Consider the following 15,814-nt stretch of genomic DNA (forward strand, 5'->3'; position numbering starts at 1 on the left):
ACAAGAGAATTTAGGACCAAAGACACCAACCCTTTCTATTTTCTAAACCATCCTTCTAGCCATAATCTATAAATAGATCATCAATTACTAAATTCTCTGCTAATATATTGGCAAGTGGCATTAATCTTGAAGAGCCTTGATAACTATGCCATTAGAAATTGTATTATATGAAATAAAGTCTTCAAGCAAGCACAACACAAGCATTTCCGTTTTCTAACTGGCATTATATTAGGGATGATCTCCCAAGCCACTTCCAAGCTGATTCTAAAGGAAGGGTGCATCCTCACTGGCCTCTGAGCATGTTAATGCCTGTTTAGCACTCGGATATGAAGCGTGCTCTAGCACACACAGCTCTTTTCATTTCTTAAAGTGAACACTAGAATAGTTCAAATTGAACCTCTCATGTACAATCAGTACTGGACACTGCTGAGTTGGGAACGCATCCTACCTCAAAACGCAGGCAGGGGAACCGAGTCCAAACAAGTTCTAAGAAATGGAAAAATAAATGTTATGTTCGCTAACTTATGGATCATCTGTGTACACATGTACAAGCTTTGACGTGGCAGAAGGAAAAAGCCACAGGTCCCCCAAGGAAACTAAATCTCAGAAGCCCGCCTCTAAAACAGTTTCAGCATAGAACTTGCCCTTCGGACCTCATTCGGCTCTCGGTTGGTCCTACCTGATGTCAATCAGATCCAGCCGGTTACTTTGGAGGAAGTGTATTGGCTCAGAACACGCCAATCAAGTTCACCGAGCAAAGGGGCGGGCCTTGACAATCTCGCGAGCCCACACCCGGTCCCGCGACCTTTGCGTTGGAAAATGTAGGCGTGATTTCCAGCTTTTGGAAGCCCCGGTGCTTTACGAAATCACGGTAGCCGGAGAGCCATGGAGATGGTGAGCGATGGTCGCTAGGCTGAGCGGAGGGTTGGGTAGGCGGGAGTCTGCGCTCCGAGGGGCGCCTGGTCCGCTCGGCCTAGGGCGGAGTTGGGCGGCTGCGCGGACCTAGCGTCCTCGGGTGCCCCGGAAGGAGGAGCAGAGCAAACACTGATTTTGCTTCCAGTCCTTTCCCCTGCAGTGGCCTCTCTGTGTTTGCAGCCAGCAGACTGCTGGAGATGGCCTGAAGGACCATCAGAAAATCCAGTCTCCGTGGCGAAGGTTCCTGCGGGACAGCAGCTAGGCTCTCGGGTCTTCCTCCTCCCAGAGTTTTCCCGTTCCCCCCTTGCGCCCTGTGGTTGTCTCGGAAATAGGAGGTCAGCTCCGAAACCCTTTCCCCAGCCTGCAAATATGTGCGCCATTCCCAAACAGTATCAGTTGGTAGGCCACCGTGTCTTCAGTCAGACAGCTTTTGACGTCGGGTTTTTTTTTTCCCCCTCCAGATAATGAATGGCACTTTATTATTGTTTTTTAAAGTTTTCGTGTCAGTGAATCTTGGTTATACACCCTAATGAATTTCATTATGACGTTTTCATCCGTGTACGTGTATTTTGAACATATCTTCCATTATTCCCCTCTCCTCCCCCCCCCCCCACTGTAAACCGCTTCTTTCCTAACTGTCTTAGGGTAGACAGTTATCTTTTAGGATAGGTAGTCTATCTTTTGGTGAGCCGAGGAACTTCATTAGGGTTATTTACCGAAGGGTTAGTTACAGGAGCCTGGGTATCTAACTAGTGACAACACCAGACTAGAAAAACCTCTCAACCACTTATCAACGTTCACTGCCCACAAATCCTCAGGGAGGGGTGTGGCCTCGCGACCCCTCCCCCATGAAGTATTGTTAGGGCCAGTCTTTTGCAGGTCTGTGCATTTAATCACATTTGCTGACATTTTAGGTATAAGAGCCATGTCATACGTGCGAGATATCCTCAGGGTGGCATTTTCTAGGAATTTGTTTCTTAATAGGTCCCCCTTTCAACACCCTGGGTTTTTGTTTGTTGTTGTTTTTTAAGTCTTTTGATTTGATTTTTGTACTTTTCTTTTTTTGTCTTCTGAGCCACAGATACCTTCCCACAATATTTTCGGATTGAGTCTTCCCCTTACACGATGCCAACGCTCTGTGCTTTAGTGATTTCCTGCACCTGGGCCCAGCACTGTGTCCACAGCGTAGCATATACTGACCACTATGCCCTCTCCTTACACAACAACCTGAGCTGTGAGGTGCACCGAGAGAACAGCTAGATGCCCTGAGCCTGACAGGAAGCCCTCTTGTTGTATGCATGCCTTGGCTACTAAGAACAGTATTGAAGTCAACCTGTTGGAGTAGCCATTTTTTCAACACCAGGACTTCAATCCCTTAGTGACTGCTAGATTATGTGTTCATTCTGCTTCACGGTTTTAAAAACAGCTGTACCGAATTTACAGTTTAAACGGTTCTGTGCCTAGGTTTCCTTTCGAACACAATGGAATACTTTTTTTTTTTTTTTACTTCGACTCTCATATTACATCCCATCTGCAGTTCCCCCTCCCTCTTCTCCCAGCCCGCCCCGACATTACCTCTCTCCCAGATCCACTCCTCCCTTGAGAATAGAGCGGGCCTCCCAGGAATATCAACTGAACAAAGCATAATAAGTTACAGTAAGACTAGACGCATGTCAAGGCTGGAGCAAGGCAACTCAATAGGAGGAAAAGGGTCCCAAAAGAGTCAGAGACAGACCCCGCTCCCATGTTAATAGTCCACAAGAACAGCAAGCTACACTACTTTAACAAATATGGCAGAGGATCTAGGTCAGACCTTTATAAACTCCCTGATGGTCACTTCTTCAGTTTTTGTGAGCCCCCGTGAGCTCTGATCAGTTGGTTCTGTGGTCTGTGGAACACTTTATTCATCATGCTGGCCTGGCACCCGCTGGCTGTGTATTGAATCACAGGTTCAAGGCCTTAGAATCCACCTTGTCAGGTAGCCACTGGTACAATGCGTTATGAAACTTCTTCCTGGAAGAAACAGCGGTTGGTGCTTCTTGGAGTTATAGCCCATAGAAAACTTGGCCATCCGTTTAAGCCAGAAGATTTCCATGTGCTCAGTTCCCCCTTCTCCCAGAGCCTGGGGGTTCAGGATATAGGTCAGTGGAAGGGGTTAGCTCGGATCCTTCACTACGCAGGCAAACTCTAGGAAGAATAGGTAGACCTGGAGTCAAGTAGTATGGCCAACTTGAGAAGAGGGCCTGAAGAGTACGGAGCTCACACTCTGAACTTCCAGAAGCCCGTTAATGAGTAAGGTACGGGGAAATTCAGAACTCAAGGCATGTCCAGTCTGCGTGTGAGACCTCATCTCCAAGCAATAAAGACACAACCTCGTGAACTTGGCAGTGGGTTTCGTGACCCCAGGAGACTCAGGGAGCTGGGAGAGGGATGGCAAACAGGCACATTCAGATGTCTAGTGAAAGAGCGGACTTAACAGATGAGGGGTCTGAGTCACAACGAATGTGTCCTTTCTTCCCTTCAGCCCCAAAGCTTTTTCTCTCAAAACCTACACACTTTGTCGCTCTTCTTTTCCTTGGCAGATGTGAGCGAAAGTGTAATCAATCTAGTTAGGGCACCATGGTCAGAGTACAGCAGGGATTCCACTGAACCCGGCTTTGAAAACCGTGAATTCATTGGGTTTGCCTTTAGGAACATGGGTAACTGCACTGCCGCTGTGCCACTGAAAAGTCTTACCCCATAAAGTATGTCCAAACATAAAGGCTGTATGTATCGAGGCGTCGCACTTTAAATTAACCTTTTCACTCCTGCGTCTTCTAGCATCTTCCATGGTCTTGTGCAAATGGGAGGAAAGAGGATGAGACAGACGGAATCCCAGAATCGAGTCCTATGATGCCCCCATCTCATTCGGTCTCTTAGGGATATGAGCAGCCACATCTTCTTTGTGGTAGACCTAATATCTACTGTGTTTCTTTGTTCTTTTCTCTCATGCCTGCTTGACCAGGGTTAACTTAGTCTTGGTTATCTCTGTCCTGTATTGGGATAGTGGAAGAAATAATTGTTCTACACCATGACAGGGAAGCTACATAATACCTTCCTTTCTGGCCTTTACCACTCGTGTGGATTTTACATAAGACGTGTGAGCTCCAGGAGCTGTGGGCCTGCTCAGCAGCTCTCAGAGACTTGTTAGCCTTCTGACTTGTGCTTCTCGGTTCAGGATTCCTGAATTCTCCCACCAGCTTCGTAGGCCCAGTCAGTTCTGTATACTATTCCTTCTGTGGTCTGGGGCTGATGTCAGAGAAAGGACTGACAGTTACCTGAGAGCAGCAGTGGAGAACTTGTCAGCAAGTGAAGAGGGCATGGTACTAAAGCTTTTTCTCTGTAGATTTGTAAGTCTGGAGCACTCCCTTTCTGGTCACATCTATCTTTGTGTAGGGGTCTTAGCTGTCAGTTGTGTGTGCAAACTGTATGTGTGTTATGTAGCTTATATATAAAAAGGTTATGTAGCTTATATATAAAAAGGACTCTTGTCAGTATAGCACTCATCTGAGTCATGTTCTGATCTAGGCCTACTGGTCTGTGAAGAACTGAAGAAGCACTAATAAAATGTCTGTTGTCTTGAGAATGTACCGTGTGTGAGGGGATGGTCTTGATAGCTATTGTAGGAGCCAACTGATTAAACTGGAAGCTTTCTGAGTACCTCCTGTTTGTTCCAATGAAGCCCTGCAAATTGAGCCCCCTCTCCCTATGTCTTGAAAGTGGTTTGTCAGAAACATGAATGGGCACATTTCCAAAACTGAATGCTTTTGCTGGTTTTGTTAGCTGCTATCTGCCAAGCAGTCTGATGTTCTTTGACAGTTGCCATTAGCAGTTACATGTTCTTTTAGAGGGGCCTTACTGCAGCCAGGAATAGAAAGCTGATGTATATTAAAAGGCCATTGCAGGTGAGGACATTAGCAGCGCAGGTGCACACAGGACACGGTCTCATGCTGCTGCTTGTAAAGCTGGGGTAAATTCTTCATCACAGAGGAATTTCAGGATAAGCCATGTCCCAGACTTGGAGTTTGTTAGGAAGAGGTTCTAAGGTAGGTTTGAGCACGAAGGTTAATAGAAACAGGTTCTCAGAAAGGGGCACATACACCCATGTGTGGATGTCTGTAACAATTGCTTTAGACTAAACAATTATTTTTACGTTTTCAGTGCATTTTGAAGTTGCATCTCAGTGCTTGCTTGAAGAACTTAAATAAGATCTTACACCAGTTCCCATTATCCATGAGGAATGCATGAATAATTAGCGTTTTAATGCAAACAGTAATTGATAGCCTTTTGTGAAATTCTCAGAAAACATGTGGGAAAGGACTAAGGCCATTCTTGGAGATAGGCTCTATTTAGGTGCTGAGCGTTGTTCGTTGGTGTTTCGGTATTTTATTTGCAATGTCTGTATGGAAGGAACGCTGTCTCTGTGAGAGCAGCTGATAGCAGTGATGTCCGGTTGTGATTTGTGACTCATCTGAGTTGACATCAAGCAGACTCCAGAGTGAGAGGCTCCTTTTGCCTTCATTGTTCCCTCAGTTTCCCCCATCTCTCTGGCCTGTCCAGCTTGATACTAATGAACGCAGCAGTGGAATTGCCAGGGAAACACAAGAGCGCTGCCATGGAGACAGGGCTCCTTTTTTCCTAAGGAGCAGAATCATTCACGAGGGAGACCATGTAAAATGAAGCCTAGGGAAAATCCGGGATTCTTTGATGATCCTTGACACATGTACTGGGGTCAGGTGTCCTTAGGATGGATTCCAGGTGAGGGTAGTTATGCTGTTGATTGCTCTGACTTCTAAATTAGTTCCCAGGTGTGGCTTCTCTTTAATATGTCCCCAGGTCACTGTAGTTTACAGCCTACCCTTTGAAATCAGTAGTTGATGGCCTTTTGACTTGTCACTAGTTTTTGCTTTGTGGTTAGTACACAGATGAGTCAGCGTCATTTTGCTTTTTTCATTCAATTGGAGCCACACAAGACAAACTGGAAAGCCTTTATTTTACACATCATATTGTAACTTAGGGCAGCTTGGTATCATATCTTGCCTCAAGACTGCAGAAACCTCACTTCCTAAAGTAACAGGTCTCATGGACCAACCCACCTCCTGATCACTTAGACATTGCTTTAAGTAACCTTGGCTTTGCTAGACTCTCCATGCAGAGAGGCTTCTGTTTCCCCTCCCCTCTCAGTTTCTTTCCTTACCTTTCTCTTTTTAAAATCCTCTGTGTGTGTGTGTGTGTCTGTCTGTCTGTATGTATGTATGTATGTGTGTGTGTCTGTCTGTCTGTCTGTCTGTGCCCTCTTGTTTGTTTGTTTTTCCTGTCCCCCGAGTTGGTATTGAGTACTTTGCAGAGCGTCGTGTGTGTGTGTGTGTGTGTGTGTGTGTGTGTGTGTCTGTCTGTCTGTCTGTCTGTGTGTCTGTGTCTGTATGTATGTGTGTGTGTCTGTATGTATGTGTGTGTGTGTGTCTGTCTGTCTGTGTGTCTGTGTCTGTATGTATGTGTGTGTGTCTGTATGTATGTGTGTGTGTGTATATGTCTGTGTGTCTGTCTGCCTGTGCCCTCTTGTTGTTTGTTTGTTTTTCCTGCCCCCCAAGTCGGTATTGAGTACTTTGCAGAGCGTCACATGAAAGAAGGGCCCACCGTCCTTCCACTGACATTCTCATAGTCCCTGTCGGTGGTAATTCAGAATGTTTCTAAAAAGCAGTGAAGGTGATTCAGTTGTCACACTTTTATTTCATTTACTTCTCGGCTTATTTTGCATCATTTGGGGTCTTCGATGAGAGTTGTTGATTAGTGTGGATAAGCATAAATGAGTAAATTTCAGCCCCTGAGAACTGTGCCTTTCAGGAATAAAATTAAACGTTTTGATATATGTGGATAAAAATGAGACCTTTGGGGCATCTACCCTTAGTACTCATTGATCTCCACTTTCTGCTATGGTGACCAAAGGCACACATGGGGGTGTAAGTGACATGCTCGTGATGAATGCTCATTGGGTATCATCCAAGAAACAGGCCTTTGTTGGTCTCATTTAAGAGTAGTGGGCAGTCTCACTACCAACCTAGAACTAAACGTGTCGGACAGTCTCACTACCAACCTAGAACTAAACGTGTCGGACAGTCTCACTACCACCTAGAACTAAACGTGTCGGACAGTCTCACTACCACCTAGAACTAAACGTGTCGGACAGTCTCACTACAACCTAGAACTAAACGTGTCACTTTATGTCACTTTCCAGGTGTATTTCACATTTAGTTCTTAAACAAGTCAACTAAGACGGTTTAAGATGTGTCCAACCTTCACCTTAACGGACATTGTCATATATACAGCTCATGTTATAGAACTGCCTAATCAATTTATTAAATAAATTAGAAAAAAATATTTTCAAATTGTTTACCTAAACTGCAAACCTTTTATACTGGGCCACATTCATAGCTATCCTGGCACTAAACGTGGTCCATGGATGGGTCACACTCAGATGCCACAAAAAGTATCAAAGTGTCGTCACAGGCAGCTTCTGGAAGGCCCTGCTTGCTCATGGTAACACCGTGTGCAGGTCTTTTCCGTCTGTTTCTCTCAGCTCACCTGATAACACAGGCTGTTCAGAGTGGTATTTAAGACAAACCTGACGGTTGGCGTCGTTGACAGGGCTATTCTTGGTTTTCTTCCTAGTTGTCTGGAAGTTGACTGTGTAAATCCTATACATTTCCATATTCAATGTCTATTGATTTATTTGTTATCACATAACAAAGAAATGTTATATTCTCTGAAAAGAGTAGGATAACATAATTTTCATTTTGAGGAATGAAATGTAAGTGCTTCAAAGGTTTATTGCTATAAACACCTGAGAATTTTGTGAATTGTTCCGCACTGAATATGGTCATTTAAAACTGGATATACCTAGGAAGCAAAAGTCTGCCATTCAGGACTTCAAGCTAAAGAATCTCAGGGATGAAAGACAAAGCAAGTGCGAGGAGAATGTGTCTCTGATTAGCAGCTGCGAGACCCCATGTTCAGAACTTGCAAACATTTGTGTCTCTACCTTAATTCTGGTTAGTATGGTTTTGTTTCTTTGTTGTCATTTTAAGCTACTTCCTCTTCTAATATGAAATAGACACTGCACAATAGATTTCATTTCATCCCAGCTCAATATCACATATACACAATTCTTTACCACTCTTATTTTAGCCAAAGAAACAAATCTATTTCCAAGCATGTTCACATTAGACTTTATAATATAAAACAATTAGTAAATTACTAAACAGCTTCAGTTTTGATTGTAGTTTGACATCCTTAAATATGTTCTCAGTGGTATTATATTTAAAGGTACCATTGGCACTGTTGGCCTCTGTGGAGTTATGGTAACCTTGAATTTACATCCTTCTACCTCTACCTACCACCTGCTGGGATTAAGTGTGTGCCCCACATCTGGATTAACTGTACTGGGAGGTCAATCTCTGTGTACTTGCGCTCGTGTGAGAGAGAGAGTGTGTGTGTGTGTGTGTGTGTGTGTGTGTGTGTGTGTGTGTGTTTTAATCTATCTGCGGGAGGCACCCGGGGCCTTACATGCTGTCTATCACTGGGACATATACACAGCCATAATGTGTTGTTTGGATTTATAGCTACTATTTTTTTTTTCAGAAATAAAGTATAAATATTCTTGATCCAGTTTTGTTTTGCTGTCTTTTTAATGCACTTCCATTCCCAATCTCATGTGAAAACTGTTTGAAGTTTATTTTAGTTTCTTAACTTTACGTTTCCTTCTTACTTCTGGACCAGGTACATTTGGTTAGAACCTAACCTAGGTTTGACCATTTGCCTTTTTTTTTTTTTTTCCTTTTTTGACAAAATAATGTAGGGGAAAAAAACGTATAAAATCATTCCCATACAAAGATTGTTCTTGCTGTACTTGTTATAATAAAATGCATGATCACTTTAAAAATCAAATTGTACCTCACGGCTGCTAATGAACAGCCCTTGGACACTGATGTCAGCATTACTACTGAGCTGTGTCCTCAGACTCCAACTGTGGTCCAGAATACCTGAATGTGGCTTTCTCGTCTCATTTCCTCTGTTATACGGCAGATAGTGTGGTCTGTTAGTTTATACAGAGCATGTTTGATGGTCATGCTCTGCAATTTTAAATGTCATGTAATTGTAATATTTACACCGGTTTGGTAGGCAGTGTGTCATATTTACTCAGGTAAGGTGTGATAGAATATTAGCATGATATAAAAAGCCCCTTGCTGAACAATTTCAGTTGCCTGAATTATCACCATTCCAACTCTCACTTCTCTTGGGTGACACAGAGCTCCATCATCCTGGTTGACCCAGAACTCTGACAGTGTGGTATTTATTTGTGTTCATTTTGATTTCAGGAACAGTTGACCTTCCGAGATGTGGCTGTTGACTTCTCTCCGGATGAGTGGGAATGCCTGGACCCTCCTCAGCAGAGGCTGTACAGGGACGTGATGGTAGAGAACTACAGAAACCTGGTCTCTGTGGGTGAGGACAGCATCCCTGCAGAGCTCCCAGCACACTGTCACCATTTCATGTCTTTCCTTTCAGAAATGTCTGCTGTACCCTGTGCTTTTGATAAGCAATACAAACGTGTGCTTTAAAGAACAGTTGTGGGGTCCATAGCATCCGTAAAAGATGTTCCCATTTATCCTTTCATTCTCCTTTTCCTCTTTCTGGAGTCACTATACATCCTGCCTTTAGATTAGTGGTAATTGCAGCAATTGTATGGCACATAGCACTCTGATCTCCAGCTTCTCCTCAACTTTGATGTGACTGTAGTTTGGAGCTCAACATTGGTGAATTGAAAATGTTATCTTCTGTATCCTTGAGAAGTCACATTTGCACCAATGTGGTTGGATTTTCTCCTGAATCTCTTCTGCTAAGCACATTACTAGGACACAGATCAATTGTTACAGGTACAACCATGGTATAGGTCATGGTCTCTTTATTGATAATCAAGGCTTGCAATCTCTAAGTTATACCTGGTTCCCTCTCTAGAAACACACAAAAGAGTGCTGAGACGTAAAGTGACCAAAGACAGTGTTCCCAGGTGGGTAGGTAGGAATGAATGAAGCAGAGGACACAGGTGAGAAGGAGGTAGGTCCAGGAGCACATACAAGGTTGTGTAGTACTGTACTGCATGTGTATTCCAAATTGTGTCTCTGTGGTTGTCAGGGCAGTGGGTTGCCCTCCCTGTGCTGTTCTGACGAGTGCTGCAGTTGACACCATTACAGGTTGCTTACCTCTCTTTCATGGCTGATGTCTATTTCATTATAGTCAGAGATGAACTTCAGTGATCTCCTGTCTGTCAGGACTTGTTTTGTGCCACCAGGTAATCCAGGTTGATACTGTGTCTGTAAATCTAATTGTTTATGCTATTTTTCAGGATTTGTTTCCTGGTTAGTACTCTACCTAGTTTTGTTTTACATTATGGAAAATAGGAATATGAAATCAGTATTATTTTGGTACTTTCGATATCTTGCTTTGATTCTCAGTGTTTATATCTAAGAAATAGGAAGTGTATTTTATATGTATTTATTACAATTACACTCTCCTAGAAAATGGCCGTTTGTGTTTGTCTTTGTCATCATTTCTGTGGCTTTGATAAGACACCATTACCAAAAGCCGCTTGGGAGGGAAGGGTTTCAGTGTACAGTTCCACATTACAGTGTGGCGCTGAGGGAAGTCAGAGCAAGGACTCAAACAGAGCGGGGACAAGGAGACAGGAAAGGCCCGTGCAGTGTCCAGCTTACTGGCTTGTTCCTCGCTGCCTGTTCAGCCTGCTCTCATACACACTCCAGGACCACCACTACTGGACCGGGCTCCCATATCAGTCATCAGGCATGAAGATGCCCCCTGTGTTTATTCACAAGCCAGTCTTACAGAGCTGTTTCTCACTGAGGGTCCCTCCTCTCTAAAGATTCTAGCTTCTGTCTAGTTGACAAAAAAGAACAAAAAGAAATTGTCAGCGTGGTTATTTTTTTTTTTTCATTAGAGTTAGAGTTTCTAACTTAAATTGTATCTCACTTTCACATATCTTTTCCTGAAAGTATAATTTTTTATACCATAATTATGGTCATGTCAGTTCACTTTGGCCCATTACTTCATGGTGTTTAGCATACCTGAATCCTTACATCTAAATGAGTCTCCTATGTTACAGCATTATTTTCTTTTGTTTTTATGTATGCACTAGTAATCTCTAGTTCATACACATTTTCTTTATACTTACATTTCTCTTTCCTGCAATAGTATTGATAACACAGCTGCTTTGTTTAGATTGTGTCAGTGTATATTAACAGGTTTATAGTTAAGCTTTTGCTTTTGTCTTTTAAATTCTATTCCGAAGTTAAAAGTGTGTTGTGCATCCTCGTAAGTCCGTGGAACTTGATTACTCCGTTTGATTTTCCATAGAGCTTTATGGTTTTATTATTTGTGTTGCCTCATGGTTGTGGGGAAGTCTCGTGGTAATGGTCATTTACAGTGTATATGCCTGTATTTTTCCTTGACTTTGAAGAGTGGGCTGGCTGGGTATAGTATGTTTTAGACTTTGTTCCTTCAGCACGTTCACTGTGTCCTTCATCTTATGTCTGGATTGCAATGCTTTATTTAAGAGCTCCGCTGAGGTCACATTAGAGCATTGTAGAGAGGCCACATCACATTTACTGCTCTCAAGGTTACCTCTGTGACTTGTGAAACAGAGTCTAATGCATGGGGCATTTTTACTCCTTATCTCTCAGCATGTAGCAACTAATTAAGGTGCTTAAATTCTGATGTTTTTCTTCATCATATTTCTTGTTTTCCACCATTATTTCTTACTAAATTCATCACCTATTTTATTTGCTTATAACTGTTTATTTCTTTGTCCATATTCTCATTTTCTTGATTTTAGTATTTTATCATCCATTGTCTTTCAGATGGTTGTTTCTGTGTGTATAATTCATAAATTGGTTTTAAAATGATGGCTTTGCAATATTTTTCATGTTTTTCCCTCTGAGTCACCTCTGTATATTGTGTTAGCATTCGGTGAAATTTGCCCATTAAAAAAGAATCAACAGATTATAACAGGCGTGGGAGGTGATGCATGGCAGCACCTTAAAAACTGAACATGCATTTGTTCCAGCAAAGCCCAACAATAGTAAATCACTCTGTCGATAAGGCCGCCAATAGAGTGTTTATTGCAGCATGATTTAAAGTAGCCAAAATAAAAGTTAATGTCAGTACAAATGCATAAATGTTTCGGGGGTTTAAAAGAGAGCTTAGTATTTAAACCTCTCTTGCTGAGGACCAGTGTGGGTTCCCAGTTCCCACACTGAGCAGCTCACAACTGCCTGTCAGTCTAGTTCCAGAAGGATAGGATGCCTCTGGTATTCACAGGCATCTATACTAACACACGCACACACACACCTCTGGAAATACTTTAAAAAATAAAAAATTTTAAAGATTGTGTGGCCTGTATGCACAGAGGATCATTATTCAGCAATATAAAAAGGAAAATCAAAATCATGTAGTTTTATGCAGCATGGATAAAAATGCAAGACTTAAAATGAAGCCAGTCAGATATAGGAAATGAGCATCCTAATGTGCAGTCTGAAAAGTTAATCTCAGAAATGAAAAGTGAGTACAGGTGGGTGGATGACCGGTGGCTGTCAACTTGGGATTGAGGTAGTACTGGTCAAAGATGAGTATCACTAAAATAAGCAGAAGGCTACTAAACAATTGATGTTTATTAAAGGTCTAGGCTTAATTGAAAAAAACAAGATAGGCATGAGAACATTCAGAATTTTATAGATCATGAGTATATTTAATATCTATTTCTTGAGAATTACTAAAGAAATTGATGGTAACTGTTCAAGTACAAAAATTAAATGATAATGTGTTAAACAGTTTTAGTCATCTCACTATAAATATATACTTCAAAATAGCACACTGTACATGATCATGATAAATAGATTGTTTGTTTTTCAATGAAATCAAACAAACCGAAGTGATTTGGTTTTATATTTAGAATGTTACTTTTTTGTTTTCTGTACAGGATGTCTTCATTCATGCTTTTTTATTATTGAGGACTTCGAAACCTGTCCTTGGGAAACAAACCTGTTATGTGGAGTTATGTGTCCTTATTCAAATTTCATTAGCTAGCATGGGCTCTCTGTCCCTGGTGTCACTTTGGGGTACCAAAAATAGTATTTGCCTTTGGTCTCAGGTTTACAAAACTGTCAGGTAAAATATACCTGGTATCTCCCACTATCTGTCATTGTAGACAGCCAGGTTTCAGACAGGCCCTAAAAAAAAAAGATTCCTCTGTCTCTTTTCTTCCCCCTGATAGAGATGGAGATTTGAATTTTCCTAATTAACTATGCTATATAGAGTAAAGAAGACCTGTGGTTGACAAAAGGAACAAACTTCACTTCCTGATACAGTGAAACTACTTGGCTTTGTGCTTACTTGGGGTACTGTGACTCCTTCCTGGTTATGGGAGGGTGTACAAGTTTAATTTTGTCATTAAGGTGTTTTGTTGTTGTTTTTGTTTTTCATTGGGTTTTGGGGTTTTGTTTTTTTTGGTTTTTTTGTTTGTTTGTTTGTTTCATCATGGTTTGGTTTGATTTGATTTGGGGGGGGGGGGTTTGTTGCTGGTTGTTTTGTTTGTTTCTTTGTTTTGTTTTTAAGTTAACTTTCAATCTTTTGCTACTATGATTTCTCCAGCTGTTTCCAATATGGAACTCAAGTATAATTTCACATGTATTTATAAACTGTAGTCACTAGCATTTATTTAATTAATTTGCTTGTTTTTATGTATTTCAGCTCTTTCTCATCATTGTACCCAGAACTTTTCACCAGAACAGATCCTAAAATATTCCTTCACAAAAGGAACTAATGGAAGTTGTGGCCTTAAGAGTTTATACTTAAGGGAAGATTGTATATATATAGATGAGAGTAAAGCCCACCATGGTAGAGATATGCAATGTCTAATTACAAGCAATACCAAAGATGTCATTGACAGCAGAGATCAAGAACACAAAACCGCTCTGACAATAACTCCTGTGAGGCCAGATACTTTGGATGAGCCAAGTATCTATAACTGTAAATATCCACAGGAAAGTTTTCAGCATGACTTAACTTTGAAAGAAAGTTTGGAAGATCTGATAGATGGGTTAATGTTTCACCCAAACAGTTCCATAGATAAAGAATTAAGAAGCAGAGGACTGATATCAACAAGTGATCAAATTGAGACTTTCTATACTGAAAGATCCTTACTCTTCAGTCAGCAAATAGCTATCTCCTATGACCCAAAGCACAATTCTATTGATTATGGATTGCCTGCTATTGATCCATTATCACATAGCCCAAATGGCGATACAGATGTGTGGGAAAGCCCTTTCATGTATAAGGAAACTAGCAAAGATTTTAGTAGTGAATCTTTACTAAATAACTGCAATGATATTATCTTAGAGAAATCTAGTCAGTATAACAAAATATGTAACGACTTTGACCATTGCTCAAGTCCCAACAAATATCAGTATACTCTTCCAAAGAAGCCTTTCAATTGTGATAATTTCTTTACTCAATGTTCAAAGCTTTCTATCCATCAATATGTTCAAGATAATTGTTACAAGAGTATCGATTGTGACACAATGTTTAATAAAACTTTAAATGTTATTACACATAAAATTCAGCATTCCCAGAAATCCTACAAATGTAATGAATGTGGCAAAGCCTTTAAATATTGCTCAAGTTACAGAAAACACAGAATAATTCACACAGGAGAAAAACCCTTCAAATGTAAAGTATGTGGAAAATCCTTTACCCAATGTGCAAGCCTTAAAAAACATCAGAGAATCCACACAGGAGAGAAACCCTACAAATGTGAAGAATGTGGCAGAAGCTTTAACCACTACTCAATTCTTGGTCAGCACCAGAGGATTCATACAGGAGAGAAACCCTACAAGTGTAAACAGTGTGGGAAATCCTTTACTCAATGTTCAAGCCTTCAGAAACACCAAGTAATCCACACTGGAGAGAAGCCCTTCAGATGTGCAGAATGTGGCAAATCCTTTACGCAAAACTCAACCCTTAGTCAACACCAGAGAATTCATACTGGAGAAAAACCTTACAAATGTGAACAGTGTGGAAAGGCCTTTACCCAATGTTCAAGCCTTAGAAAACACCAGAGAATTCACACTGGAGAGAAACCCTACAAATGTGAAGAATGTGGCAGAGCCTTTAACTGCCGTTCATCTTTTACTAAACACAAGAGAATTCACACAGGAGAGAAACCTTACAAATGTAAAGACTGTGACAAAGCTTTCATCCACTGCACAAACCTTACTCAACACCGGAGAATCCATACAGGAGAGAAACCATACAAATGTAATGAATGTGGAAAATCCTTTAGTCAGTGTTCCAACCTTAGAAAACATGAGAGAATTCATACATGAGTAAAACTAACAAATGTAAAGAATTTAGTAAATCTTTTATCCATAGTCAAAAACTTGTGTAATGTCCTATAATTCAAATTGGGGTGAGTCCTACAGAGGCAGTGAATGTAACAAAGTCTGAATGTTATTTACAAGTCATTATCAGAGAACTAATTCTTCCTGGGGAGAAACCCTACATATCTGAAAAATGGCAAATTCTTAAAGTTTATACCTCTTTACCAGACACCACAGAATTCACTTTAGAAATGATCTTTTTTAATGTGGAAAAAGTTTAATTGTTGGTCTTCTCTTATTAAGCTTTGAATTCACACATGAGACAAAGACTGGCAAATGTGCAGAATGGGACAGTTCTTTATAGCTCTTCAGCTTTCACTAAACACAGAAATTTGCATCCAAGACAAAACCTA

The 15,814-nt window shown here is 41.2% G+C and overlaps 1 protein-coding gene across 7 annotated transcripts; it reads left to right on the forward strand.

Annotated features, from left to right (window-relative positions):
• Nucleotides 1-801: 801 nt before the first annotated feature.
• On the forward strand, nt 802-15,460 carry Zfp386 (zinc finger protein 386 (Kruppel-like)). 7 transcript variants are annotated; one of them, XM_087552300.1, is made up of 4 exons: nt 810-894; nt 9,330-9,456; nt 13,004-13,077; nt 13,774-15,460. In XM_087552300.1, exons 1-4 carry the CDS (start codon nt 886-888, stop codon nt 13,819-13,821), a joined length of 258 nt encoding a protein of 85 aa, XP_087408426.1. In that variant the 5' UTR covers nt 810-885; the 3' UTR covers nt 13,822-15,460. The 7 variants fall into 7 exon arrangements, with proteins under 7 accessions (NP_062566.3, XP_087408426.1, XP_087408422.1 ...); NM_019620.3 differs by lacking the exon at nt 13,004-13,077 and having other exon boundaries at nt 802-894; XM_087552296.1 differs by lacking the exon at nt 13,004-13,077 and having other exon boundaries at nt 9,330-10,303.
• The last annotated feature ends 354 nt before the right edge of the window (nt 15,461-15,814 follow it).

Source organism: Rattus norvegicus, chromosome 6 (genome assembly GCF_021556685.1).
Source record: "Rattus norvegicus strain SHRSP/BbbUtx chromosome 6, alternate assembly SHRSP_T2T, whole genome shotgun sequence".
NCBI lineage: Eukaryota > Metazoa > Chordata > Mammalia > Rodentia > Muridae > Rattus > Rattus norvegicus.